This window comes from Embiotoca jacksoni, unplaced genomic scaffold, assembly GCF_022577435.1.
Source record: "Embiotoca jacksoni isolate LCO1_2020_lvr unplaced genomic scaffold, fEmbJac1.0.p SCAF_31, whole genome shotgun sequence".
In the NCBI taxonomy this organism is placed as follows: Eukaryota; Metazoa; Chordata; class Actinopteri; family Embiotocidae; genus Embiotoca; species Embiotoca jacksoni.
In genome coordinates, this window is record NW_027185383.1 from 325,176 (window position 1) to 352,497 (window position 27,322).

The 27,322-nt window shown below is 40.9% G+C and overlaps 1 protein-coding gene across 1 annotated transcript; it reads left to right on the forward strand.

Annotated features, from left to right (window-relative positions):
• Positions 1 to 665: 665 nt before the first annotated feature.
• Positions 666 to 26,306, forward strand: klhl20 (kelch-like family member 20). The gene is made up of 14 exons (XM_069164411.1): positions 666 to 764; positions 2,137 to 2,200; positions 11,326 to 11,583; positions 11,690 to 11,798; positions 13,007 to 13,213; positions 18,917 to 19,075; positions 19,206 to 19,300; positions 19,526 to 19,641; positions 19,786 to 19,969; positions 20,104 to 20,247; positions 20,448 to 20,581; positions 20,903 to 21,111; positions 21,260 to 21,366; positions 22,991 to 26,306. The coding sequence occupies exons 2-14, from the start codon at positions 2,178 to 2,180 to the stop codon at positions 23,073 to 23,075; spliced, it is 1,830 nt and encodes a 609-aa protein (XP_069020512.1). The 5' UTR covers positions 666 to 764; positions 2,137 to 2,177; the 3' UTR covers positions 23,076 to 26,306.
• The last annotated feature ends 1,016 nt before the right edge of the window (positions 26,307 to 27,322 follow it).

A 27,322-nucleotide genomic window follows, 5' to 3' on the forward strand; every position in this document is an offset into this window, starting at 1 on the left:
TTGGCCAATGTGACCTATTTTTTGAAAATGCATGCTTCCAATAAAACTTAATAAGCAATGTTTTTTCTGGAAACATGAAGAATAACCATCACCACCAACAGGTGATCAATGGCTGCTGGTTAATTTCACTTGAACTAGCCTCTGATGAGTTGATCAAATTCACCTGAGTGTCATCTTAATGCTGACTTAATAAAGTTCAAGGAAATCTGACCTTTTGTACAAAGGTGTTAAAATGGTCAATGCCCCAAGTGATTGCTGACCTTGAAATATTTCCAAATCTGAAATATTTTGAAGCACTTCTACATTTTGTGTTTTTTAATGTTTTATATTCTCATCCTTTATTTCTAGGTTTATATGAAAACTAAATTAGCACATTCTGATGGAATGTGCATTTTTTTTGTGCAAGTTCAACTAAATGGATATGACCAGGAAGAGCATAGACACCTTCCCATGTGGTAACAAACACAAGTATATTCTTTAAGTACATGTAATCCATCAATATTTCCTTAGTGTTATTTCATATATTTCATAAATTGAAGATGTATGCAACTTTCTATATCATTTGCCTACTTGTCTTCATCTATTATTTGATGACGTAATCTCAAACTTTTATTTTGAAAACATACATATCCGGAAGTGGCGCTTGGTATTTGGCATGCGCATATTACCAAGGAAGAAAAGCTCCGTCGTTTAACCAGCGGCTTAAAATTGTAAACATTAGCAGCCTGGCCGACTTGTGTCTGTCGTTAGGATGGGAATATAAGGTAAAACATGTCTTACACTTTGTCGGCTTCTTTGTTGCACAGTAGTCCGTGTTAACATCGTCAACATGCGCTTCAATGGGAATTTATTACCAAATAGGATTTCCGTTCTTTATATCCAATCCGTGGTTTGTGACCTGATGCTGAGACAGATTCTTAAAAGGCCACAAATATCCTGAATGTATTAGCTAGCTCACAAATGTCTTCGCTTATTGTTATACATCGTTGTCTTTAGTTGTATCCAGTCTGTGGTAGGTTTTTTTTTATTGTGATAAGAATCGCCTGTTAGCACATTGCTAGTTAGCGCTCCTAGATATTCTCGGGTAATGGTCAAAGTTAACCAACGTTTGTTGGCCAGTGTTACCTCGTTGCTTTTCATAGTTCACTGCACGCAGTCCTTCTATTCAGCTCATTCATATCCGCTACAACTGTCGATAAAGCTCGCTACAACCATGTATTAGCTAACCAGCTAGCTGGCTGCCCATCCTGTTTTAAAAGGGCTAACAAACCAACAGCCTGATTTAGCTAAGCTACTTGTTAGACATGCTAGGAATGTGGCTAGAAACAAATAACTCCTGGTGCTACCTTGTAAGCACCGTAAGCGTTACGTTAAGTGATAGGGTTGACTTTGGGGATGTCTTCACTTAAAGGTGTTGCTAATATAATGATGATCTCAGATAAGATTATTAACGCCAGTCCAATGTTATCTTTAAATCTGTGCTCTAGCTCGCTGCTGGATTCTGTGACAACCTGATTATCAAACTCACTTCCTGTTTTCAGCATCAGATTTACAGTTGCTACCACACCAAATGAAAATGCCAAAGCTCATTATAGCCTATTTAGAAAGGAAAACTAATGGAGAAGAACTGTATTGTATTTCTCCTCTTCACCCAGCTGGATACCTTGTCACAGCAACCCACATAACACAAGCTGTAGTTGGTGTAGGTGTTATGAGAACGTGATGTGTCGATCAGAAACTGAATTGCAAAGTCAAAAACATCATCACAGCTAATTCTAGTCCCCAAATGATTAAACTAAGCACCTGTCTGACCGTGCCAACAAAAACATACACTGTAAACTTTACAACAACAGGATTTATTGCAGGGTGATAATTTGAATGCACAGGTGTGAGAAATGGCTACAGATCAGATTTGATAGGTAACACATCAAACTGCAAGAAACAAACCTGTGTCCGCCCTCACACGACCATGTCATTGCTTTACCATCAGCAGGCAAGAATCACAAAACTAGATTAGATTTGAGTTAAAAACTACAAGAGGGGATGTGAAAGAGCGCTCTGGTGAACGATTTTAGATTTGCTAAACTGGATGGACTGACTGCAAAGAGAGTCTTACTTGCTTTGTTGTCTTTATAGGTTAACTTGAAGGTGTGGGACCAAACATTGTTCTTCAGTGCATGGATGCAAAGCTAATGCGCAGGTAGGTGTGGTATTGAAGTGTGATGGAATGTGTTTATGATACTTTCACCGGATTATTTACAGACTGAGAAACTAGAATGGGTTGTTAACTATACTACTGTGGTTGATGTTGCATGTCCTTGTCAAAAACAATTGTACTCTACTCTGAATCAAGTTATCCACTATAGCATGGTCCAGAATGAAATTTAAAGACTCCCCATGACTCAGTGACACCCATCCTGTTGTGTCAAGATTGTCAACAAAGCAGACAAATTCCAGCTGTAATATTTCCTCTTGATCAGAAGCTGGTAGAAGGGGACTCTACCAAAATTCTCAGCAGCTGCCAAGAGGAATGTGTGGATCTAACATTATTTGTACTGCCTTGATGGGTTTTAAAATTTCAACCTGTAGTCAGAGTCTGTCTGTTGGGGTTAATGTCTGAGTGTTGAGTTATGTAAAGGGGTGATGGGAAGCAGAGGCCTGTACTACCAAGTAAGATTTGTGGTTAGAAAGCTACCTATACATACAAGTCTGCGTTTTCAGGGCACACTTCTTACTGGGATACATCGCCATGGTAACTTATGCTGCAGACCTAAACCTACAGCAACTGCTCCGGAGCAGGTTTAGTTCAAGATAACCGATCAAAATGTATAAAAAGCCTACTGACCCATCAATTCTCTTGGAAAATGTCATCACCAATCACAGGCTATCCAGGGAGAGAGTCTCTGTGGAGGGCAGAAGGTCAAGAGACCAGCCAAACTCTTTGGCTTTCCCTGACAATTTTTATACAAGTAGTATATATTTAATTTCATGGTGCACTTGTACACAGATATCATCCTTCAACAGAGACTGATTGAAGCACCAATAATGCCTTGTACTTGTTGTACTCGTAAGATATGAAAGACTACCTATGGCTTTGAGTTATGTTTTTATTTCTTTGAAGAAACTGTTTAACAATGCTGGGGCTGTGTTTAAAAAAAAAAAAAAAAAAGTTGAAAATCACATTAAAATTTATAATCAGATTTTTCACACATTACATTTCTGCAATTGTTAATATTCTCTGTAGTATTACATTGCACATTAGACATATTCTTTATAATGTGTACATTTACACAAGTGCATATTGTGTACTTTATCCTAAGATTTTATTTATATACCTCCTGCGTTAGTTGTACTTTTCTCAGTACTTGAGTTTTACCAAATTACCTGGCAATAAATCTGTTTCTGGAAAATACATGTAAGCAACAGATTGAATACACAAATGTAATTATAGTCGGGTCTACTTTTGGCCAGATGATGGGGCAGTGATATTTTGACTACTTTTAACGTATACATGTATACCTTCTGAAAATATTTATTTAGACATTTATATGTGTTTAACTTCTTCGTATTTGTCTGACATTATAGAATGCTCTTTGTTTGTAAAATGAGCCGCTCTGCTGCCAGTACACTCGCACGTGTTTGTGATTGTTCAGATGCTGTAAACCCTGTCCATTTTATGTGAATGAGATCGACGCTCTTTTAGGAAACCCTGGGTCAACTTAGCGAGTTGATAACCACCTTCTGTGACGGCTTAGTGTGATCATGTTTGTTAGATTTAGTAAAACCACATACAGAAATAAATAAATAATTTAGTGCTCGCAAAAAGTTTACCACCAAATCCAGGTCTATAAACTAGATCTGACAATAACTCTTAATAAATTTGCTTGTGCACATTAAAACATAAAAAAAGAAGAGGGACATATTGCCAGGTGATAAAGATGGACTGTGTGAATTTTTGTGAAAAGAATAACTTATTTACCAGACATATTTTTTTTAAGTAAGTGACAAGTCTAGACTGGAGGCAGGCCAGTTTACTACACAGACTCTTCTACTACAGAGCCATGCAATTGTAATATGTGCAGTTTTGTGTAAAGTAACCATGAGGGATGAGATCCCTTCTGGCTTGTGTAGGTAGTCTCCATGCTGTGAAATTGAAATGTTTAAATCTGTCAAAGAAATTGCAGTGTATAGCCCTGTTTCTGAAAAAGTTGGAACGCTGTGTAAAACGTAAATAAAAAACTTAATGCAATGGTTTGCAAATCCCATACGCGCATATTTAATTCCAAATAGACCAAAGACAACATATCAAGTGTTAAAACAAAGACATTTTATTGTTTTATGTAAAATATGTGCTTATTTTGAATTTGATGCCAGCAACACATCTCAAAGAAGTTGGAACAAAGGCATGTTTACCACTGTTTTGTATCACTTCTTCTTTTTACAACACTCTGGAAACATTTGTGAACTGAGGAGACCAGTTGCTGGAGTTTTTCAATTGAAATGTTGTCCCATTCTTGCCTTGTCTGTTTTTTTGTATTTGTTTTGTTTCGTGATGCACCATATTTTTTTTAAATAGGTGACAGGTCTAGACTGCAGGCAAGCCAGTTTAGCACCCAGACTCTTCTACTACTGAGCCATGCAGTTGTAATATATACAGATCTTAGTTTTGCATTGTTTTGCTGAAATAAGCTCGTCCTTCCCTGAAAGAGATGTTGTGTGGATGGCAGCAGATGTTGCTCCAAAACCTATATACATCATTCAGCATTCATGGTTGCTTCCCAGATGTGCAAGCTACCCATGCCATGTGCACTAATCCCTGTACTGTCACAGATGCTGTCTTTTAAACTGAGCGCTGATAACAAGATGGGTTGTGCCTCGCCTCTTAAGCCGGGAGGACATGGCGTCCATGATTTCCAAAAATAATCAAAAACTTTGATTTGTCAGACCACAGGACAGTTTTCCACTTCACCTCAATCCATCTGAGATGAGCTCCGGCCCAGAGAAGGCGGCGGTGTTTCTGGATCATGTTTATATCTGGTTTCTTCTTTGCATGGTAGTTTTAACCAGCATCTGTGGATGCAGTGATGAACTGTATTCACAGACAACGGTTTTCAGAAGTTGTTTTCAGCCCAGACAATGATTTCCACTACAGAATGGTGTCTGTTTTTAATGCAGTGAAGGCCTGAAGATCACCACCATCCAATAATGGTTTTCGGCCTTTTCCCTTGTGTACAGAGATTTCTCCAGATTCTCTGAATGTTTTAATGATATTATGTACTGTAGATGATTAAATCCACAAATTCTTTACAATTTTACATTGAGGAACATTATTCTTAAATTGTTGTGCTATGTTCCCACACAGTCTTTCATAGTGATGAACCTCTCACCATCTTCACTGCGGATAGGCTCTGCCTTTCTGAAATGCTCTCTTTATACCCAATAATGTTACTGATCTGTTGCCATTTAATCTAATTAGTTGTGAGATGTTCCACCAGGTGTTTTGGTTTTTTTTTTGCTTTACACAACTTTTCCAATCTTATGTTGCCCAGTCCCAATTTTTTTTGAGATGTGTTGCTGGCATCAAATTCAAAAAGAGCATATATTTTTCATAAAACAATACAATTTCTCAGTTTCAACATTTGATATGTTGTCTATGGTCTTTTTACCATTAAATATGGGTTTATGAGATTTGCAAACAATTGCATTTTGCTTTTATTTATATTTTACAACTTTTTCATAAAAGGGGTTGCATAATATGTGATTCTTTGAGGCAGAAGTTAACTCTTGGACTGCTTTTATTATAAATCAGTCTTCCTCTTTTCTTGGTTTATTGATTAATTGTTCAGATTATGATTATAGGAATAAATAGTGGTAAGATGGTTTATGTTGTCCATCCAACAGTCCAGAAAAAAGCAATAATTATTTTTCTATCATAAATGATTAAAAGTAGGAATTCTACTTGAAAAGTAGGAATATAATTCACATTGTAAAAAGCTAAACCAGCAAATGTTTATCATTTGTGCTGGAAAAAAGACTGAAGTGAACGTAAAAAAAGTAGCAAATTAATTTTACTTAATTGATTAATTATTTCAGCCAGAGATACCCCATAATCCTATAAAAAATACTAAACCCAGGATATATACAACCCAGCAACATCATAGGACAATAAGATAATCCAAATGCTCTGAACTGTTTGTCACGAATGACAAAAAAAAAAATGCATATCCGTGAAATAGAAAATATAAATATAATTTGTTAATAGAAATGGGCTTTTTTGGCTTTATTGAACCTGCGGCACATGTTGCTAATGTGTTACATTACAAAGTTATTGTAACACAGATGTCAGCTCCATCCAACACTACAAATTTCAGTTTGGAGTACTCAAGCAATTGAGAATTGCACTTCCACAATGTCGGCGGATCAACAAGAGACGTAATGAAAGGCCAGAATGAAAACGACGGGGGACGAGATAACATGACCTTGTTGTCTCAGTATAAATCAAATGGATCCTCTAATTTTTGTAAAACAAATCACATCTCTCTTCTCCGTCTAGTAAATGGTCACTTTTCTTAAACCGCACACCTCCAGTTTGTAATGTAAGATTTAAGTAAAAATAGCATGTCAGATAGGTTTGCTTAAATTGTCTTGGATTGCATTACTTTGCATTGTATTTCATGAATTTATCACCGAAGGGGATTTCTTTCTACATTTAGGAGTTTGAAGAGATCCCAAGATTTAAACACAACCTTTTGTGGTGAATATATTTACAGAACTATTGAGTTTATAAAAATGGTACTGGCGTGAAGGTCCCACCCATAATGATAATGACACATGTTGACATGGGTGTTTTCCAGTGTCAGGGATTTTTGGCTGGGAACCTGATCTGTAGTGAATCCCTGTCCTGGAACCAAAAGAATCCTGTACCAACATCCTGAAAAAGATGGAGGGGTATACTGAGTGAGCCGATGGGTGTGGATAAATTTACGCTGGCTGCTGTATCCACCGGCCATTCCCCCAACTATATTTGGTTCACTAGGGGTGTGCAATGGCAGCAGACTTGTTTCATAGATCTGTGTATCGTACATCCTTTGATCATTTTAAAAGCTTTATAAGACCAAAGAATATCTAAAATACCAGTTTGAATTTGGCCACCAGCCTCACGGCAGTGATAGCTGCCCTGAGCTGCCCCCCAGTGGTCCTGCAAGGTACCAGCGCCAACCAAGGGCAAACTGTGCTGGGGAAGAGAAAGAAACGTTTATAAAGTCTCCGTGTTCTCAGCTCTCGGTACTTTTGCTGCTTCTACGTTCACGGCGGTTTACGGCTTGGACTTTAGTTTCAATCCTTTGCCCCCACTGATCTTTTGCGGCTGTATGCAAGTCAATCAAAAAGTTGGAAGACTGTATCTTACCGGCAAGGCAAGTTTATTTGTAGAGCACATTTCAACAACAAAGCAATTAAAAGTGGTTCACATAAAACCATTAAAAGCATCAAAACATAAGGTAAAAGAAAAGGACATTTAAAAACCATTAAAAACATTGATTAAAACATTAAAAACAGACATTAAAACATTAAACAAGTTAAAAATAGAATAAAAGTTACAGTGCAGTTTCAGAAATAAAATGCTGTAGAAAAATGCAGAAATAGAAGACATTTATCAGCATCCTTAAATCTGGTTCAATTAAGGGCAGCAGCAAACAGAAAAGTCTTCAATCTTGATTTAAAGCAGCTGAGAGTCTCAGCAGACCTGCAGCTTTCTGGGAGTTTGTTCCAGATAAGTGGAGCATAAAAACTGAACGCTGCTTCTCCATGTTTAGTTCTGACTCTGGGAACAGAAAGGAGACCCGTTCCAGACGACCTGAGGAGTTGGGATGGTTCAGAAGGTCGCAGCAGATCACAAATGTATTTTGGCCCTAAACCATTCAGTGCTTTATAAACCAACAGCAGGATTTTAAAGTGGATTCTTTGTTCGACAGGTAGCCAGTACAAAGAGCTCAGAACTGGAGTGATATGATCCACTGTCTTGGTCGAGCAGCAGCGTTCTAAATCAGCTGCAGCTGTCTGATTGACTTTTTAGAGATACCTGTAAACACACCATTACAGTAGTCAAGTCTACTGAAGATAAATTAATGGACAAGTTTTTCCAAATCCTCTTGAGACATAAATTCTCTTATCCTCGATATATTCTTCAGGTGACAGTAGGCTGATTTTGTAATTGTCTTAATATGGCTGTTCAGATTGAGGTCTGAATCCATGACCACACCTAGATTTTTAACATCAGCGATTGAAGCTGATCGCTGACTTTCGAACGTTCTTCCTTTACACCAAAAACAACTATGTTGTTTTAGCCTTGTTTAATTGAAGTAAATTCTGGCACATCCAGTTGTTGTTTTGTTCAATGCATTTACCCAACCCTTGTACGGGATTATAGTCCCGTGGCGATATAGTTATGTAGATTTGTGTGTTGTCTGCATAATTATGATAACACACTTTGTTGTTTACCATAATTTGAGCCAGTGGAAGCATGTAGATGTTGAACAGAACAGGCCCCAGAATTGAACCTTGGGGAACACCACATGTCCTTTTAGTCTGCTCTAATATGTAATTATCTACAGACACAAAGTATTCTCGGTCCTTCTAGTAGGATTCAACCCAGTTTAGTGCTGTGCCAGAAAGTCCAGCCCAGTTTTCTAGTCTGTCTAGTAGTATATCATGGTCAACAGTGTCAAATGCAGCACTGAGATCCAGTGACTGAAATTCTGCCATTGTCTGTGTTTAAGTGGATGTCGTTGAAAACCTTAACAAGAGCAGTTTCAGTACTGTGGTGCTGTCAAAAGCCTGACTGGAAGACATTCGAAACAATTATTTATGGCCAAGAAGTTGTTTAGCGGTTGAAAAACAGCTTTTTCAATTATTGTACTTAAAAATGGGAGGTTTAATATTGGCCTATAATTTCTCATTGTTGCGGTGACTAAATTAGCCTTTTTTTTAGGAGTGGTTTAATAATTGCAGTTTTTAGGGCCTGTGGGAGGACACCTGAGAGAAGGGATGCGTTTACAATTTGTAAGAGATCAGTAGTCATGCAGTTAGAAATATTTTTGAAAAAGTGTGTTGGTATAATATCCAAGCAGCAGGAGGAGGACTTAAGATGTTGTATAATGTCTTCAATGCCTCCATGGTTGATTGAATGAAATTGTGCCATGATATTTGAGTGGATATTATTGAGAGACGGGGACAACACATATCCTGTGGTTGGTGTGGAGGCACTTACTGCTTGTCTAATGTTCTGAATTTTGTCAGTAAAAAAGGTGGCAAATTGATTGCATGCCCAAGTGGATTGGAGCTCAGCAGCTACTGACACTGGAGGGTTTGTTAGCCTGTCGACGGTAGCAAATAAGGTGAGGGAGGGAGGGAGGGAGTGAGGGAGTGAGGGGGACCTGGATGGAGTCAGGAGGATGGAAGTAGGTGCTCTCGGAGGGAGGGAGAAGGTGGGTGATCAGAGGAAGGAGACTCCTCCTCTTAGCTCTCCTTAGGCGGGGGCATCTTTCCCTGAAGGTCTCTACGGCAATGCGGACTGGTCTTGTTTAGACTCCTCTTGTCTCTTGCCCTCGGCAGCGGGAACAAATGGGTGATGCAGGAAATAAAATCGGTTACAAGTAAATAATTTTACCCCTGACTTGTTCAGGCAAACTCCATCTGCCTTAAAAAGATGTCTGCGCTCCCAGAAAAGGCAGAAATTGTTGATAAGATGCACTGAATGAACAGTACATGCAGTTGACAACCATTTGTTCAGTGCAAACAGCCTGCTGAATCTTTCATCTCCTCCTCTGACTGGTGGGAAAGGGCCACTGATAAACACCTCAGCACTGACAGAGCTGACTGTGTTTAACAGATCAATAAAGTCTCGCTTCAGAACTTCAGACTGTTGTTTCACAACATCACAGCTTCCTGTATGCGCCATGATGTTTTTCACCGTTGGAAGTTCAACCACGATGTCCAGGATTTTGTCTCATGTCAAAGACCATATCATTCAGAAAAGCAGAGTATTTTGGTATTCTTGCTGCACATCCTTCTGACTTCTTTTACAGCAAAGTCACCCACAATCAGTCTCAGGCCCAGTCATTAGCTTTCCCTGTGGCCTTTTACGTTCAGATTTACTCTCAGTTCTTAACCTGCTTTGAGAAGATAGCTGCTTATCCAGCTCATCAGATAGAGATTTAGGATCCTGCGATAATGGAGCAAATCTGTTTTCAAGTTGTAGGCTTGGTTGTTGTGGAGGTTTTTTTTGTGTGCTGGTTTTACTTTTTGCAGCTGTCCTTAGCTGTGTCTTGCCAAGTACAGGGGTTGAGGAGGTGTTCTGCCTGTGTGGTAATGCAGACCAGCCAGTCGCATCACAGATCTCAGGGCGCTGGGCTCTGCCTGTTAGTCGCCCTCCCATATCCTGAGGGTATGATTTACTCTTCGGCTTTGCACCGAGAGTTCCAGGGAGGACTATCATTTGAAGATGTATTATCTGCTACACAGCCCTCCTGTTTCTTGGTAGCCTTGGTGGTGCTACTTAGCTGTGTCTTAGATTGCTCTTGTCCAATGTTTTGAGTCCATAGTAAAGTAGTATCATTCCCACACAGTCCAATTACCTCTACGTTCACTTCTAGTCAATGGATTTTTGTTTCCAGGACTGCAATCTTCTGCAGGAGTTTGTGGTAGTCGTCCGTGGAGAAGGGAGACATCTTGCTGCTACTTAGCTTTAGCTTAGCTGCTAATTAGCCTTAGCTAGCCACCGTGCTGTTGGGAGGCTTTGCTCCCGTAGTAATGAAGAGGTCATAACAAATTTTGAAAAATGGCAATCGCTTACTCAAACTTCAAAAATAAAAAGTAAGAGTAATCTGGAGTTTTCCAGAAGCGGCTCCTCATAGATTATCACAAAAGAGAAAGAGAAATAAAAGCAGAAAAATGCAAGAGCAAGCAGAAAAGCGTCTACACTGCTTGAGAAGCAGGAAGTCCAAAGAGAAGCACAGTAATGCACGTAGAGCAGTGGGGAAGGTGAGCACACCTGGTTTATCAAGGAAGAGATTTACTTGTAAAAATTAACTAGTTGGCTATAAATGAGGTTGTTCTTTGTGTTTGTTTTGAACTTTTTGTTTTAATATTTCCTCTATTTTTCCAACTTGGAACCATGTTCTACAGAGATTTTTACACAATAAATAAAATGAATTGAATTATATTGTTAGTGTGGATTTGCCCTTTAACTACTGAGCAAAATGAGCTATTAAGCTGTCAAATAGATATTTACTGATTTAAATTATTGTCCATCTGGTTATTGTGAAGGGCCACCAGCGCACGCCAAGACGCCACTGGAATGGACATCACCAGCCGTTGTACTCTGGGGGACCCCAACAAGCTCCCTGAAGGGGTCCCCCAGCCTGCACGCATGCCCTACGTCTCCGACAAACACCCGCGGCAGACCCTGGAGGTGATCAACCTGCTGAGAAAACACCGGGAGCTTTGCGACGTTGTGCTGGTGGTGGGTGCCAAGAAGATTTATGCTCATCGCGTGATCCTGTCCGCATGCAGCCCCTACTTCAGGTACGCAGTAACCCCCTGTGGATAGAAAAAAGGCCATTATATTTAAATTGAAAGGCAGTAATCAGGTGGAAGATTAACTGAATCCGGATCTCCATGTTCTCCACAGGGCGATGTTTACTGGAGAGCTGGCAGAGAGCAGGCAGACTGAAGTGGTCATCCGCGACATCGACGAGAGAGCCATGGAGCTGCTTATCGACTTTGCCTACACCTCCCAGGTAGGAATAGGAGCATTCGATTAGGATACATAACAGTATGCACCACAAACATGCAGTCATAAACTGAAGCTAAATATCATGTTAATATCTCCTCAAAATGGGAAACACAACAGCTACTGAAGATGACTCAAAATGTGGGTCTGCTTCAGTCGTCGAGGGCTGTTGTGAATGAACACTATCAAGGGAAGGGGCTTTTTAAAAAGTTGAGATGTATTTAATCTTGTCTGCATTCATGACCCTGATCATCAGGCTGGATAAACATTGCCTCAAAGAAATTCACCTTAGTTTGACTTTGACATTGAATTAATTTTTGGTTGTTTTACAAAATTAAACAAAGCTGCAGCAATTAGTGGATTGAGGCATAATTCACTGGAAACTATTTTGAAAATTGTAAACAATTTTAAAGCAAAAGTGCCAAATATTTGATTAATTTTAGGTTCTCAAATTTGAGAATTGGCTGATTTTTTTTTTTTTTCCTTTCTTGTTTTGCTTTATAATTAATCAAAGGTGTTTTAGTTCTGTGCTATTGGTCAGACATTGCAAGGCATGTGTGATGTTGCATTGGATTTAAGGAAACATGTAATACATATTTTGGACTGCTTCTTGATGTTTTACAGACCAAATGATTAATTGAGATTAATTGATAATGAACATAGTTGCATCCCTAAACTAGAATTATAGTGGAAGTAATTAGGAATATTTGGCAGGGATGAGCAGGAAGAATGTCAGAGTAGAAACAAATCTTTACAAATTGATCTAAACTCAGATACACATAGTTTAGTCTTCATCTGAAGTACAAAAAAACCTCCCTAGTTGCCAGTTGTTTTGGTTGCAAATGCTGAATGGCGATAACAATGATTTGAGATTAATATCTGAACCGATATTCAGTCAATATCCTGGAAAACAAAAGAACTCTACAAACAAATCGATGGTAAAGTCCTTAAAAAATACCAATCAGGAGAGGGATATAACACTTTACCATGTCCGTCAGAGGACAGTGAGGTCTTCTAAAAAAAAAAATCCAAAGAACAATTTCAAATACTTCATGGAGACTGAGAAGGAGCTGCAGGGTTTCCTTGAGTGAGAATGGAGGGACTGCACAGACCACATCTCTTTCTTAAACTCCTTAATGCTGGAAACTTCATGTCAAAACTATAAATGCTGCACACGTCAAAGAGTCTCTGCTGTCCTGTCCTCCGCCCTCCCAGGTGACTGTAGAGGAAGGGAACGTCCAGACGCTGCTCCCTGCAGCCTGCCTTCTCCAGCTGGCTGAAATCCAGGAGGCCTGCTGCGAGTTCCTCAAGAGGCAGCTGGATCCATCCAACTGTCTGGGCATCCGGGCCTTCGCAGACACACACTCCTGCCGCGAGTTGCTCCGCATTGCAGACAAGTTCACCCAGCACAATTTTCAGGAGGTACGCACATAGATTAAAAAAAACACTTTTAAAACTATGCACGTGTAGTATCTATGTAACACACTAGATTTCCTGTGTTAAGTTTAGGACTGTCTTTAGGTCGCTCTGGGAGTGAATGAAACACGGCAAATGTTTGCAGTTTAAAACAAGGAACTGAACTGCAATTTATTATAGTCATTAACACACAGAAAATCAAGGGAACAACATAAAAGAAAAATAACAAATTCAAATAATAACCCCAATACCGGTATTTCTCTCACAGTCAGTCAGTTTCAGTCTATTGTCTTTCAGTCTACTACCCGGGTAGTGTATGTCTGGAGGCTCTCAGCCTAACTCTTATCTGAATCTTTTTGCTCCTCAGTGCTCCTGCAGGAGAATCCAAGAAGACCAAATGCAGCTTCACTCACAGCAAAGATGATCAGGGATCACAGGGTCACTCAGCTCCAGCGCTCTGTGGAGGTTTCTGGGGATCGCTGTCTCCATCACAGATCCATACAAAAAAAACAATCTGCATGCAGCAGAATTGAATACGATGTCAGTACTATAATTTATAAACTCTATTGTTGGTGTAACAGTAAATGACCAGTAAAATAGTATACACATATATATATATATATATCATCGTTCCCGCTCGGTTCAACAGGTCCCGACGCATTAACCCCCAGCGCTTAGCAAGACCCGTCGGTCACATGTAGCTCCACAATCGCAGATATCAACCACGTAAAATAATATTCATCAACAAATTAATATTTATCTCTGACTGGTTTTTTTCTGTTCTCTCCTGATAGATATCTTTAGCCCAACTAAACAACTGTCCTCCTTTGTAGCTCTACAGCAACAGCTAACTGTTAGCAACGCATTCGTCACTCACCGGAGATTCTTCTCAGACTTAAAAGAAACTTTTTCCTTCGGAGTCGGTCTGGTTAACGATCAAATAAATAAAGCTCCTCAAAAACTGCATGGTATTGCATGTTTGAGTTAACCCTTTAGTTGCTGGTAAAACTAATGTGGGTTACATACGCAAACAAATTTTGACTCGCAGATTTCATATTTAGTCAAAGTTCTGTTTGCATATAAAGACAGGGCACTGCTGTGAGGTTAAATTTCCCTCCACACTGCTGGCAGAGCTGTATGGTTTCATCAGGAATATCAGTAGTGTGTGCCTTATTGAAGGCATGTGGAATAGAGCATGTGTCTGTTTACATACAGTGTTATACAATCAGCAAAGTTGAGTTTGTTTTCTGCATCGTCTCCTGTTCTGTTGACCTTCCCTTTTTCCAAGCCTCAGGATGTGAGCACATTGTAACTAATACAGTTGTTGGTGTGATTCTGTGTTTGGTGTTAGCGCTTGACGAGGGATTGTTAATATGGGAGAAAAAAAAAGTCCAGGCAGTCTGTTGACTCATGATGCTAAACTTCAGTCATGATGTTAAACATGTGACAAACACGCGGGAGATTTTTTTTTGGGGGGGGGGGGGGGGTTCACAGCACAGAGTAGAGCAGCTGTCACAGCGGCACATTTACAATGGGTACGGAAAGTATTCAGACCCCTTTAAATTTTTCACTCTTTGTTTCATTGCAGCCATTTGCTAAAATCAAAAAAGTTCATTTTATTTCTCATTAATGTACACTCAGCACCCCATCTTGACAGAAAAAAACAGAAATGTAGAAATTTGTGCAAATTTATTAAAAAAGAAAAACTGAAATATCACATGGTCATAAGTATTCAGACCCTTTGCTCAGTATTGAGTAGAAGCACCCTTTTGAGCTAGCACAGCCATGAGTCTTCTCGGGAATGATGCAACAAGCTTTTCACACCTGGATTTGGGGATCCTCTGCCATTCTTCCTTGCAGATCCTCTCCAGTTCCGTCAGGTTGGATGGTGAACGTTGGTGGACAGCCATTTTCAGGTCTCTCCAGAGATGCTCAATTGGGTTTAGGTCAGGGCTCTGGCTGGGCCGGTCAAGAATGGTCACAGAGTTGTTCCGAAGCCACTCCTTTGTTATTTTAGCTGTGTGCTTAGGGTCATTGTCTTGTTGGAAGGTGAACCTTTGGCCCAATCTGAGGTCCAGAGCACTCTGGAAGAGGTTTTCTTCCAGGATATCTCTGTACTTGGCCGCATTCATCTTTCCTTCAATTGCAACCAGTCGTCCTGTCCCTGCAGCTGAAAAACACCCCCATAGCATGATGCTGCCACCACCATGTTTCACTGTTGGGATTGTATTGGGCAGGTGATGAGCAGTGCCTGGTTTTCTCCATACATACCGCTTAGAATTAACGCCAACAAGTTCAATCTTGGTCTCATCAGACCAGAGAATCTTATTTCTCATAGTCTGGGAGTCCTTCATGTGTTTTTTGTCAAACTCTATGCGGACTTTCATATGTCTTGCACTGAGGAGAGGCTTCCGTCGGGCCACTCGGCCATAAAGCCCCGACTGGTGGAGGGCTGCAGTGATAGTTGACTTTGTGGAACTTTCTCCCATCTCCCTACTGCATCTCTGGAGCTCAGCCACAGTGATCTTTGGGTTCTTCTTTACCTCTCTCACCAAGGCTCTTCTCCCACGATTGCTCAGTTTGGCTGGACGGCCAGGTCTAGGAAGAGTTCTGGTCGTCCCAAACTTCTTCCATTTAAGGATTATGGAGGCCACTGTGCTCTTAGGAACCTTGAGTGCTGCAGACATTATTTTGTAACCTTGGCCAGATCTGTGCCTTGCCACAATTCTGTCTCTGAGCTCCTTGGACAGTTCCTTCGACCTCATGATTCTCATTTGCTCTGACATGCACTGTGAGCTGTAAGGTCTTATATAGACAGGTGTGTGCCTTTCCTAATCAAGTCCAATCAGTTTAATTAAACACAGCTGGACTCCAATGAAGGAGTAGAACCATCTCAAGGAGGATCAGAAGAAATGGACAGGATGTGAGTTAAATATGAGTGTCACAGCAAAGGGTCTGAATACTTATGACCATGTGATATTTCAGTTTTTCTTTTTTAATAAATTTGCACAAATTTCTACATTTCTGTTTTTGTCTGTCAAGATGGGGTGCTGAGTGTACATTAATGAGAAATAAAGTGAACTTTTTTGATTTTAGCAAATGGCTGCAATGAAACAGAGTGAAAAATTTAAAGTGGTCTGAATACTTTCCGTACCCACTGTAAAAGAGTTTCACAGTGAGTTGCTTTTCAGAATAAATGTCAAACAGAAAGGCAGAGGATCTGCTCTGTATGCATAATGTTAAGGAGTGTTGCAGATAGGAGTGTAACACCTGATTGATTTAATTCACGTTAGAATTATATTTGATCTCCCATTCAGCAGACATGCTACAGTCAAATGAATCATTATTTGTATTAAATGCATTAAGTTTTGCCATCTTTACGCAGCGTCAGTGAGCCACAGTGCTTTCATAGGTCGTAGATAGATTCGCCCCATTAGAACTTGCATTAGAACGCCTTATTTAAAGAGCAGCGCTCAGTGACTTTGTTTCTCTATGGGACCTTCAAGGAACTTTCTCTTGCAGTTCCTCCTTCTCCTGTTATGGTTTAACAACATATACCTTTTATCATTTTCTTAGTTTAAAAAGTTTGGTCGTGTTTACATTTTCTAACGACTTAAACCAAACCAGATGACTTTTCTCTGATGCTCCTATATGTCCCCCCCAAAAAATTAAGTGTTTATTTCTTGAACTAATCAACTCTAAAGATTTCTCTCTGCCGGAAGTCATCTGCGTGTGCGTTTGATGTGTCTGTGCGTGAGTGTCTTCAGACAAAGAAAACAAAATGGGATTACTTACAGCAATGTCACAAGGAGTTGTTGCAAATTTGATGGGAGAAAAATGTTCAACACCCATCATTTCCAGCACGGACTACATAATTGGGTTTTGACATCTGGTATAGGAAACTACTGTAATTAATAAAAAAGTCGCTCTGGTCCCTTCAGGTTCTGCTATGTTTAAATGTAGAAGTTAAGATTGTGTTCTTTCTAAATTGCACCTATTATGAATTTTTTTTTTTTTTTTTTTTGCAGTTAAACATATTTATTTTGTTACATAAACGTACTCGTATGCAACACAAAATGGAGCTGTGATAGCTTGAATGTTAATGTCCATAAAAACACGGTGAAGAGACGTGCTGGTCAGCAGCCGCAATCTGAAATCAACTCTGTGAAAGTTTATCAGCGTTCAGGGTGTTTGAGCAGCTGATCTGTTTTGTTTATTGAGAGGAACAAGAAGGGCTGAATTTACCTGCCAACAGCTAATCTCAGCAGGTTAAACCACTACATCTGGTGGTGAATGTAACTCCATTTTTCACTTCAGTGACACACCTGTTTCAGTGCAGACATTTTGACTTTTCACAGCAGAAAAAGCACAAGTGAGGCAAAGTTTATCAGCAATGACTTAGTTCCATGAAGTATCTCACGAGTTCCATGAAGTATCTCACGAGTTCCATGAAGTATCTCACGAGTTCCATGAAGTATCTCACTAGTTCCATGAAGTACCTTACGTTCTATGAAGTATCACTAGTTCCATGAAGTATCTCACTAGTTCCATGAAGTATCTCACTAGTTCCATGAAGTACCTTACGTTCTATGAAGTATCACTAGTTCCATGAAGTATCTCACTAGTTCCATGAAGTATCTCACTAGTTCCATGAAGTATCTCACTAGTTCCATGAAGTATCTTACGTTCTATGAAGTATCACTAGTTCTATGAAGTATCTCACTAGTTCCATGAAGTATCTCACTAGTTCCATGAAGTACCTTACGTTCTATGAAGTATCACTAGTTCTATGAAGTATCTCACTAGTTCCATGAAGTATCTCACTAGTTCCATGAAGTATCTCACTAGTTCCATGAAGTATCTCACGAGTTCCATGAAGTATCTCACTAGTTCCATGAAGTACCTTACGTTCTATGAAGTATCACTAGTTCCATGAAGTATCTCACTAGTTCCATGAAGTATCTTACGTTCTATGAAGTATCACTAGTTCTATGAAGTATCTCACTAGTTCCATGAAGTATCTCACTAGTTCCATGAAGTATCTCACTAGTTCCATGAAGTATCTCACGAGTTCCATGAAGTATCTCACGAGTTCCATGAAGTATCTCACGAGTTCCATGACGTATCTCACTAGTTCCATGAAGTACCTTACGTTCTATGAAGTATCACTAGTTCCATGAAGTATCTCACTAGTTCCATGAAGTATCTCACTAGTTCCATGAAGTATCTCACTAGTTCCATGAAGTACCTTACGTTCTATGAAGTATCACTAGTTCCATGAAGTATCTCACTAGTTCCATGAAGTACCTTACGTTCTATGAAGTATCACTAGTTCCATGAAGTATCTCACTAGTTCCATGAAGTATCTTACGTTCTATGAAGTATCACTAGTTCCATGAAGTATCTCACTAGTTCCATGAAGTATCTCACTAGTTCCATGAAGTATCTCACTAGTTCTATGAAGTATATCACTAAGCCAAACTGCCGAGAACAAGGATCCTGGAGCGATCTCAGCGCAGTGGTTTTCATTTTCTCATCTGCATCTGTTCTCTCCTGCTACAACAAGCCAACAGGCAAAACTATGAAGGATACAACTGTCATTCTGACCTGCCAAGATGTCGACGTTGGGAGAATGAATGTGCTGACTGATCGCCGTAGACCGTGAACATACTGTCCTCTCTGACGTGCTGTTGTACTCTACTGTCGAAGGTAATGGAAAGTGAGGAGTTCATGCTGCTGCCTGCCAATCAGCTGATTGACATCATCTCCAGCGACGAGCTAAACGTGCGCAGTGAAGAGCAGGTTTTTAACGCAGTGATGGCCTGGGTGAAATACAGCATCCAGGAACGCAGACCTCAGCTCCCCCAGGTTTGGTGCCAGATTAATATGTTATGTCTTGTTTTATCTCTTGTTTCTTGATAATCTAAGTATTATATGGCTAGTCTCGCATGCTGATGCCCTTTGAATACATTTTGACTGGAGGCTGTGTGTTCTACAGGTCCTGCAGCACGTCCGTCTGCCACTGCTCAGCCCCAAGTTCCTGGTGGGCACTGTGGGTTCAGATCCTCTGATAAAGAGTGACGAGGAGTGCAGGTGGGAGCGGTTTTTGGAAGTTAAAAGTTGTCAAACATGCAATGTTTTTGGCTGGAAAAGATGCTACTGGTGCAGATCTAGATGTAGGAATTTTCTGGTTTCCCAATCAGTTATAATTTCTACTTTTTCGTTTGATCTAAACAGAGATGCAGTGGCTATATTACAGATTTTTCGTTGGCAGCATACTGTGTATATATCATGTACCTTTTTTTTGTTATGTTTCAGAGACCTGGTTGATGAGGCAAAAAACTACCTGCTGCTGCCACAGGAGAGGCCGCTGATGCAGGGCCCCAGAACCCGGCCCAGGAAACCCATCCGCTGTGGAGAGGTTCTTTTTGCAGGTCAATCATCTTTTCCTGCTGCATCAAATATTTTTTTTTAAATCTGTACCAGTGCATTATAGTACTATGTAGACTCGACTACCAGGGTACAAGATTATAAAAAGTCCCTCCACTCCATTGACCCTCGCCCTCCTTTCCCTGCAGTTGGTGGTTGGTGCAGCGGAGACGCCATTTCCAGCGTGGAGCGCTACGATCCGCAGACCAACGAGTGGCGGATGGTGGCGTCGATGAGTAAGCGGCGGTGTGGAGTCGGCGTCAGTGTCCTGGATGACTTGCTGTACGCGGTTGGAGGTCATGACGGCTCGTCGTATCTCAACTCGGTGGAGAGGTCAGCCAAGATTTCTCAAGCTTTCTCTTTAGGATATTTATTGCTCTCCAATGTTCTCTACGTGCGTCTGTTTGACTGAACGGTTCGCATTTCTGAAACTACAAATTAAGTTTCAATGTTTTTCTCGTCTCCAGATATGATCCTAAGACCAACCAGTGGAGCAGCGATGTGGCCCCCACCAGCACTTGTCGTACCAGCGTGGGCGTTGCTGTGCTGGGTGGATATCTGTATGCTGTGGGAGGACAGGATGGAGTTTCCTGCCTCAACATTGTAGAAAGGTATCACACTGAATTCTTGTGTGTATATTAAACTGTACATGTTTAAATAAAAGTCTTTTATTAAAATGAAACCAAACGGAAACCTGATACAATCAACTTTGGCTTTGGCAGCCAACAATTGGTAGTGTTAGGTATTTTGATGGGAACATACTTATTGTACCAGCTCAGTGTAACAGAATGCCGACCTTCCTGTCCTCCAGATATGATCCTAAAGAGAACAAATGGACTCGTGTGGCCTCCATGAGCACCAGGCGACTGGGTGTCGCTGTTGCTGTGCTGGGAGGATTCCTGTATGCCGTAGGAGGCTCTGATGGGACGTCCCCATTAAATACAGGTGTGGTACCGAGTCACATGTACATACTAAGTTAAACGAACCCACAACTAACAGGAAGGATGTTTTGGAATAACAAGAAAGGTGTCCTTAGGTTCGCTAATGCATTTCTATGTCTGTGTAGAGTGAACACATAAATGGAGACTTAAAAACATGTGCAATACCTTGAAAGACTGAGTAGCTCTCTGCTTTTAGCTTGCCAAATTGGACTCAACAGAATGTTATCCAGTTTCCGGTTTTTGATACATAATGCAGTGGCTGGAACATTCATTGCAAATTTGAAACAATACTATTGTACTTTCCATCTTCCTCATCATCCCTCAGTGGAACGCTACAACCCTCAAGAAAACCGCTGGCACACCGTGTCTCCGATGGGAACCAGGAGAAAGCACCTGGGCTGCGCCGTCTATCAGGACATGATCTACTCTGTCGGAGGGAGAGACGACACGACTGAACTGAGCAGCGCAGAGCGCTACAACCCCCGGACCAACCAATGGTCTCCTGTAGTGGCCATGACGTCCAGACGGAGCGGGGTGTGTATACGTGTGTTGGGCTAGAGCTACATTTAACGTATGTTTTTTTTTTCCATGTCATATTAAGTTTCCATAGTGGATATTAAAGTATTCTATTGCTTATCATATAATTTGTGTGAGACAGAAGTGCAACTGTGTGTGTCTGTAGGTGGGCCTCGCAGTGGTGAATGGTCAGCTGATGGCAGTAGGAGGTTTCGATGGGACAACATATCTCAAAACTATAGAAGTCTACGACCCTGACGCCAACACATGGAGGTAAATGCCACAACACATTACAGTACGGTCTGCTATATGGTACTCATGTCCACCTGAATGTTAAATCAATATTTATCTGTGACATTATACACACGCACACCATAAGCTTAAATGTAGCTGTTTGCTTGTGAGCATCACTCTTAGATTTGTTGAAACTACAGAAACGTTGATTGTGCAGTGGTTTTACAAAGTGGAACGTCTTCCCTTTACTACCAATCTTTGTACAGACACTCGCTGCAGAGAGCACCAGACAAGCTGGTTTTTGCCCGTTATCAAGTTACTCCCTGGATGTAATCTAACGGCAGTTGACATGACCTGATTCACTGCTCAGTTAAACCAGTCACAGTGCAAAATGGGAATGAAGATGCTCCAACTGAATGTTATCTACACTACTGCTTTTTGCTAATAACAATATCTTATGGTATCTTATGTGTTTTGCCAACCTTAGAATTGATCACAGGAGGGGCCAAATCATTTTCCACATTCACACTGATAGTGATACTTTAGAGCCCAGCTGAGGTGGACAACACACAGCAGATGTACAGACAGCACAGGATTGCAACATATTATAAACGGATATAAACGATATCATCCAGCAGGATGTTGAGTTGCTGTCAGACAGACCCGAGCCACAAGAAGTCTTCTGCAGTTGTCTGTTAGCAAAATTAATAGCTCTGTATATTTGCTGTGGTCGCAGAGTCAGCAGCTAAAAGGAAGTTGTTATTTTTTAATGACAGATTATTTGTTGGTGTGTTTATAGTTCAATTTGTCAAGCTTCTAAGTGTCACTTATCCAACTTCTGTTACAGCCAAACAAAACGGCTCCTGTGTGTCGTCACAGTCTGTTTTATCATCAATGTTATTTAATGAACAGAGATAAAAACAGTTAATTAGCACAGTCTGGGAATCAGCTGATATTTCATGGGGGAAAAAAAGTGATCTCTGCTTTGATTGTTTTTGATGTATTTAGAATGTAAAGTTATGCAAAAAAATGTTTTAAGTCACTCAACACCAAACTTCCTAAACTGGCAAAAGAGGGAAACTGACATATTTAAAAAAAGAACAAACAAACAGCCCCTCTTTATTAAGGCGGGCCTGTCTGAAACATCATTTGTGATATTATTATTATTAACCATAGGAGGAAAAATATTTGATAGGATCATCTGTAAACTAGCATGTTGATTTGGCTTTTATTTACATAATCTTTACTTGAGGTATACATTTGAAGCAGCATTTGTAATTTCCTGTTTTGATATTGTAAAAATTGAAAGCATTGAAATTGGATTTATTATCTAGAAAAGAAAAAAATATATTTGTATTCTATATTCTATTGTGCTTAAATTAGAAGTTAAAATGTTTGCATCAAAGTTTTAAGAGGTGTTTTAATGTACAAAACAAATTTCTTAAATAAATGACTCTTAATGATTCATTAGCATATCCGGCCTGTACAGAAACATCTTTCTGTTCAGACTGACTAAACTATTTGTAACAGAAGCTCCCACAAACAGAATCAGCAGTTAAATCCACTTCCTCCACCTGCTGGCATCTTCACATCTTAAAACTCTGTCTACTTTGAAGCACATTGTTCTTTTGCACATTTTTTTTAACTTGTCCCCTTTTTCCAGGTTGTACGGAGGAATGAACTACCGCCGGCTCGGTGGAGGGGTGGGCGTCATCAAAATGACTCACTGTGAATCCCACATATGGTAACGGCAGCTCCTCCCCCGCTCCCGCCCGCTCACACACTTTCACTTTCTCATCACGTTGCAGTGGATGCTTCTTTTCACCGACTCGTGTGATTCAAACGAGGATGAGAGAATCGCGGGAGGTTTTGGAGGAGAGACGGAAAAGAGGGACAGACTTTTGAACTGTAGTTCATCCCAAGCCCCCGCCACTCTGAGGTCATTGACTTTACCCAGGTCGTCTTCGCTGACTGACCACGGTCACCCTGAAGTGCACTGAGAGCAGAAGTCTACCAAGTACCATTAAGCTTCCAGTTCGGAGAGGACGGTTCTTCTCCTATCTCGTCTCGGTTTGCATCCTCTGAGCCGCGCGGTTTAGATTCAAATCAGAGATGTGTGAGACACATTGCTGCTGGGGGGGGGTGATCTGATGTCACAGGTTCAGAGGAGCGCAGACTTTTCAAAGCACCAGGTTGCAGGAAGAAGGCTGTGTGGTCCTCAGTCACCTTTTCAAACATCTGTATACTGACTAGTGAGTTTAAACAAAACAGCTGGCAGACCAGCAAACCACCTCCTCTGGTTGCGAGACACAACATAGCATAGACTGTCAGAGGTACCTCAACGCTCTCGCATTGTCTTTTGATTGCTTTCTGCTTTGAATCCCACATATCAGCTGTGGCTGTTGCGTCTCTGGGCCTCGCCTGTAGCATCAAACACTAAAGACCTGCCAGGCTGTTTCCCTCTGCCGCCCTCTGTGTGTAAAAGCTGGATATCCAGAGGAAAACAATAAGGAAAGCAACAATTTATTCACCCCCAAAAAACACCCACTAGGGAAGATAGTATCAAAGACTGTAGCTGTTTTGTTGGACAGTTTTCAGCAGTGAGTTGATATACTTTGGTGCTCCAGTAAGCGTTTCTGGCAGCAGAACATATGTAGGACAGTCAAAATAAAGGTGTGTGTGTGTGTGTGTGTGTGTGTGTGTGTGTGTGTGTGTGTGTGTGTGTGTGTGTGTGTGTGTGTGTGTGTGTTAGTAAAGGAACAGCTCGCCCAGGGCAACAGTGAGGTTCACTGATGCTTTTGGACAAGAGTGTGTCTTGATATTCAAGACACACAAATTACGTCATTGTCTGTTTTGGGCTTTTTATGGGATTTCTTGACAATAATAAAGATACAGAAGACTCACCCTTTTAAGCTAATTGTTGTCATTTGAAAGTAAGCGCAACACAAACTCTTTGTTCCATAAAAAGTGGGAGGTTGTGTGTGATTAAATCCCCTCCACGTCCGGACACTGTTGTGGACACAGCAGATTTTAGTGTGTGTGTGTGTGTGTGTGTGTGTCACAGCACGATGCAGCGAGTTGTTTCCCGGCTGGCAGGAAAAGAAGGAGCGTAGTGAGACTGAAGCCCACGATGCAATAAAGTTCAGCCTCATATTAAAGAAGTTACAAACCTGCAAGTATTTCATAGACTCAGTCATTTACTAAAAGGTCAGTGTTCTGTATCCAAACCGTTCTATCCCCGACCACAAACTCCAGGCAGCTGTTTTTTTTTGTTATCGGACTGGAGGAGACTTCAATTCGATTTCTGTACCATGCTTTAAAGTCTGGCCTCTACGCTTTCTTGACAGTAGCCTGTTATAAAAGGAGTTAAAATGGGCGGACCACATCCATGTAATTCTTGACTGTATATGCATTGGTAACAACTACTTGTGTAGTAGTCAGTGTTGTGATATTACTTGTTCACAAAGCCAGGGGGTTTAGAGACACGAGGTCCATTTTGTTGTGCGTTCGGTCCCCACGTCTGTGTTTCTGCCATCATACAGTTTAACGGCACCACCTGCCGGAGAACAGTTAGAGTGCAGCACTGATGATCAACAGATGATACAGAGTGGTCCCAGGTTGAACAGCTGATCTCGGCTCAGTGTTAAACAATGCGTGAGTTAGTGGTGAAATTGTTTTGGATGAGAATCTTCTTGGAATTTATTGCACTGTGATCGCAAATGTATTTTAGATTTTATCTTTTTGTTGTTGTTGTTCTTAATATATTTTTTATGGGTGTTTCCAGATATAAGGGGGGGGGGCAATTAAAGTCACCATTGGTCAGCTGAAGAGTCAGACATTTCAGGCCTCGCAGCCATGACGCTGTGCAGAAGTGGATTTCTTTCCTACATGCAACACTTTGTGTTTAGTGTGACGCAGTCCATCCCAGCTCTGCACTTTTAACTGTGTGCTCCAAATGCACAGCTGCAACAGAAATGGATACAGGCAGGTGTTATACATTGTTTTAGCTACATTTCCATAACCAGAATGTTAATGTTTAGGAATATGGCAATGTTTTGATTTGGTTGGGTTTAGTTATCTGTGCTTGCAGGAGGGGTTGACGTGTCAGGATGACTTGCTTTCATTGTGTAGTTACTGTATGCAGATCTTCACATTTAAAAATGAATGTTTACGCTTTGGGTAGCTCACTTGAAATGTTGAATCTGACCATTTCATGCAATTTTTTAAAATGTTGACACTGAAGAAAGGTTCTGATGCATGTCTTTCACAGACCGGTTGCGACACATGCTCAGCTGCCAACAGCTGAACAAAAACTGTGTTGGCTTCTTGAAAACTCTTCCAACAATATACTGCTGTTTTTCACTGCCACGGCCTTACAAGGAAATCCCACTCAGTTTAAGAGTCCTTTGGTCCTAAACAACCCACTGTCTAACAGCTTTGCTGTGAGTCATATTTATCACAGGTTATTAAAACCCCCTTTTTGACATAGTTTTCATACCATGCAATGAGTTTTAAATTCTTTATAAAGCAAAGAATGCAACCTGTGACAGAGCAGTTTTCCCCCCAGTGATGAGTGTGATGATGTAAAGGAATGAAGTATGGGCTGCAGACCAAATGTTTTGAAATGATTGTATTCTGAGCCAAAACAGTGAGCATAAACATGTCAAGTCAAGTCAACAAGTGTTGACTGGACTTTCTCAGACCAAAGCAGTCCTGTTTCCCAAACTGAGTGGAATTTCCCTTTTAATCTTGTAAGGTACTAATGATGCTTTGTGATTGTGTGCCAGCCTTCAGTCAGTAGCCTCTATTCAAATATCCAGTTTTGAGTAGCCTCGGCACAGCCTCAAGCAAACACGGCTGGAATGGCAGGTGTTTGTTTTCATGTGTCGGAGACCCATCGCTCTGCTTTGATCACCACAGCAGCTCTGGACTCACCATGTTCACTATGACAAAAATTAAACATTTTCCCTGGAAAAAAATGTCCGACTGTTTGTGAAATCTTGTTCAGGGTAAACATTTATTTTCCTTGACAAAGAACCAGTCTGTGAACCTCAAAATACCCATGAAGAGCTGAGGTTTAGTAGCAGGAATACTGATTACTTCCAGTATTTTGTCTACAAGCTGCAGAATGGTCATGTAGGTTAATGCTTTTGGTTGAAGAGAAAACTAACTGTACAGTATAATTAACAGAGTATCAAAAGTAAAAGTATGTTTCTGCTGAAAGGATCATTTCACAAGAATGTACATTTTATTATTTGATTATAATTCTTCGGAAGTGCGGTTGTGGATGGGAGAAAAGAACGACACTCAAGGGTCTTTGCATCCATATGGGAAAGATGAAAGGGCAGGTCAGCTAGATGGGATCCAACACCGGGTCGAAAACCATAGTGCGATCGGGCCCAACCTTGCAGAGGCAGGGCAGGAAGAAAGGGATGCAGACGATCCACAGCGATTGACCCCAGTAGCACACCCAAGTAACCCAAGAGCAGAGTCAAGCCAATGGTCCAGAGGTCTGAAGAGTCCAGGACGAAGGAGCAAGATCAAGTGGCCCAAGTCCAACGAAGCTGAGGAGTGGAGAAACTTGGGTGAACACCTGAGTGAACTTCGCCAAAGAACTCTGCGTGGCACAGTGGAAGCCAAGCTAGACCTATTCGGGGGAACAGATCCAGACTGCGAAGAGGGGGAAAATAGATCTACATGTCGTATGGCTAGACCTGGCCAATGCACCAGCTTATTGCCGTCGCCCTTGAATTCTTGTACATCCCAGATAACATCAAATCCATGGTAAAGAGCAACTTCCAGCATATGGACATGTGCTTCGTGCTGCATAAATTGGCTGGCTGGCAGCAGCTGGAAGTAGGGATTGCAATGGATGCCCCATCTCCCCCATCCTCTTCATGGCAGCAATTGAAGTCATCCTGATTGGAGCAAGGCAGGTGGTGGGAGGAGTTTGACAGCCTGTAGGCCGGAGGTTTCCCCCGCTAAAGAGCTATAT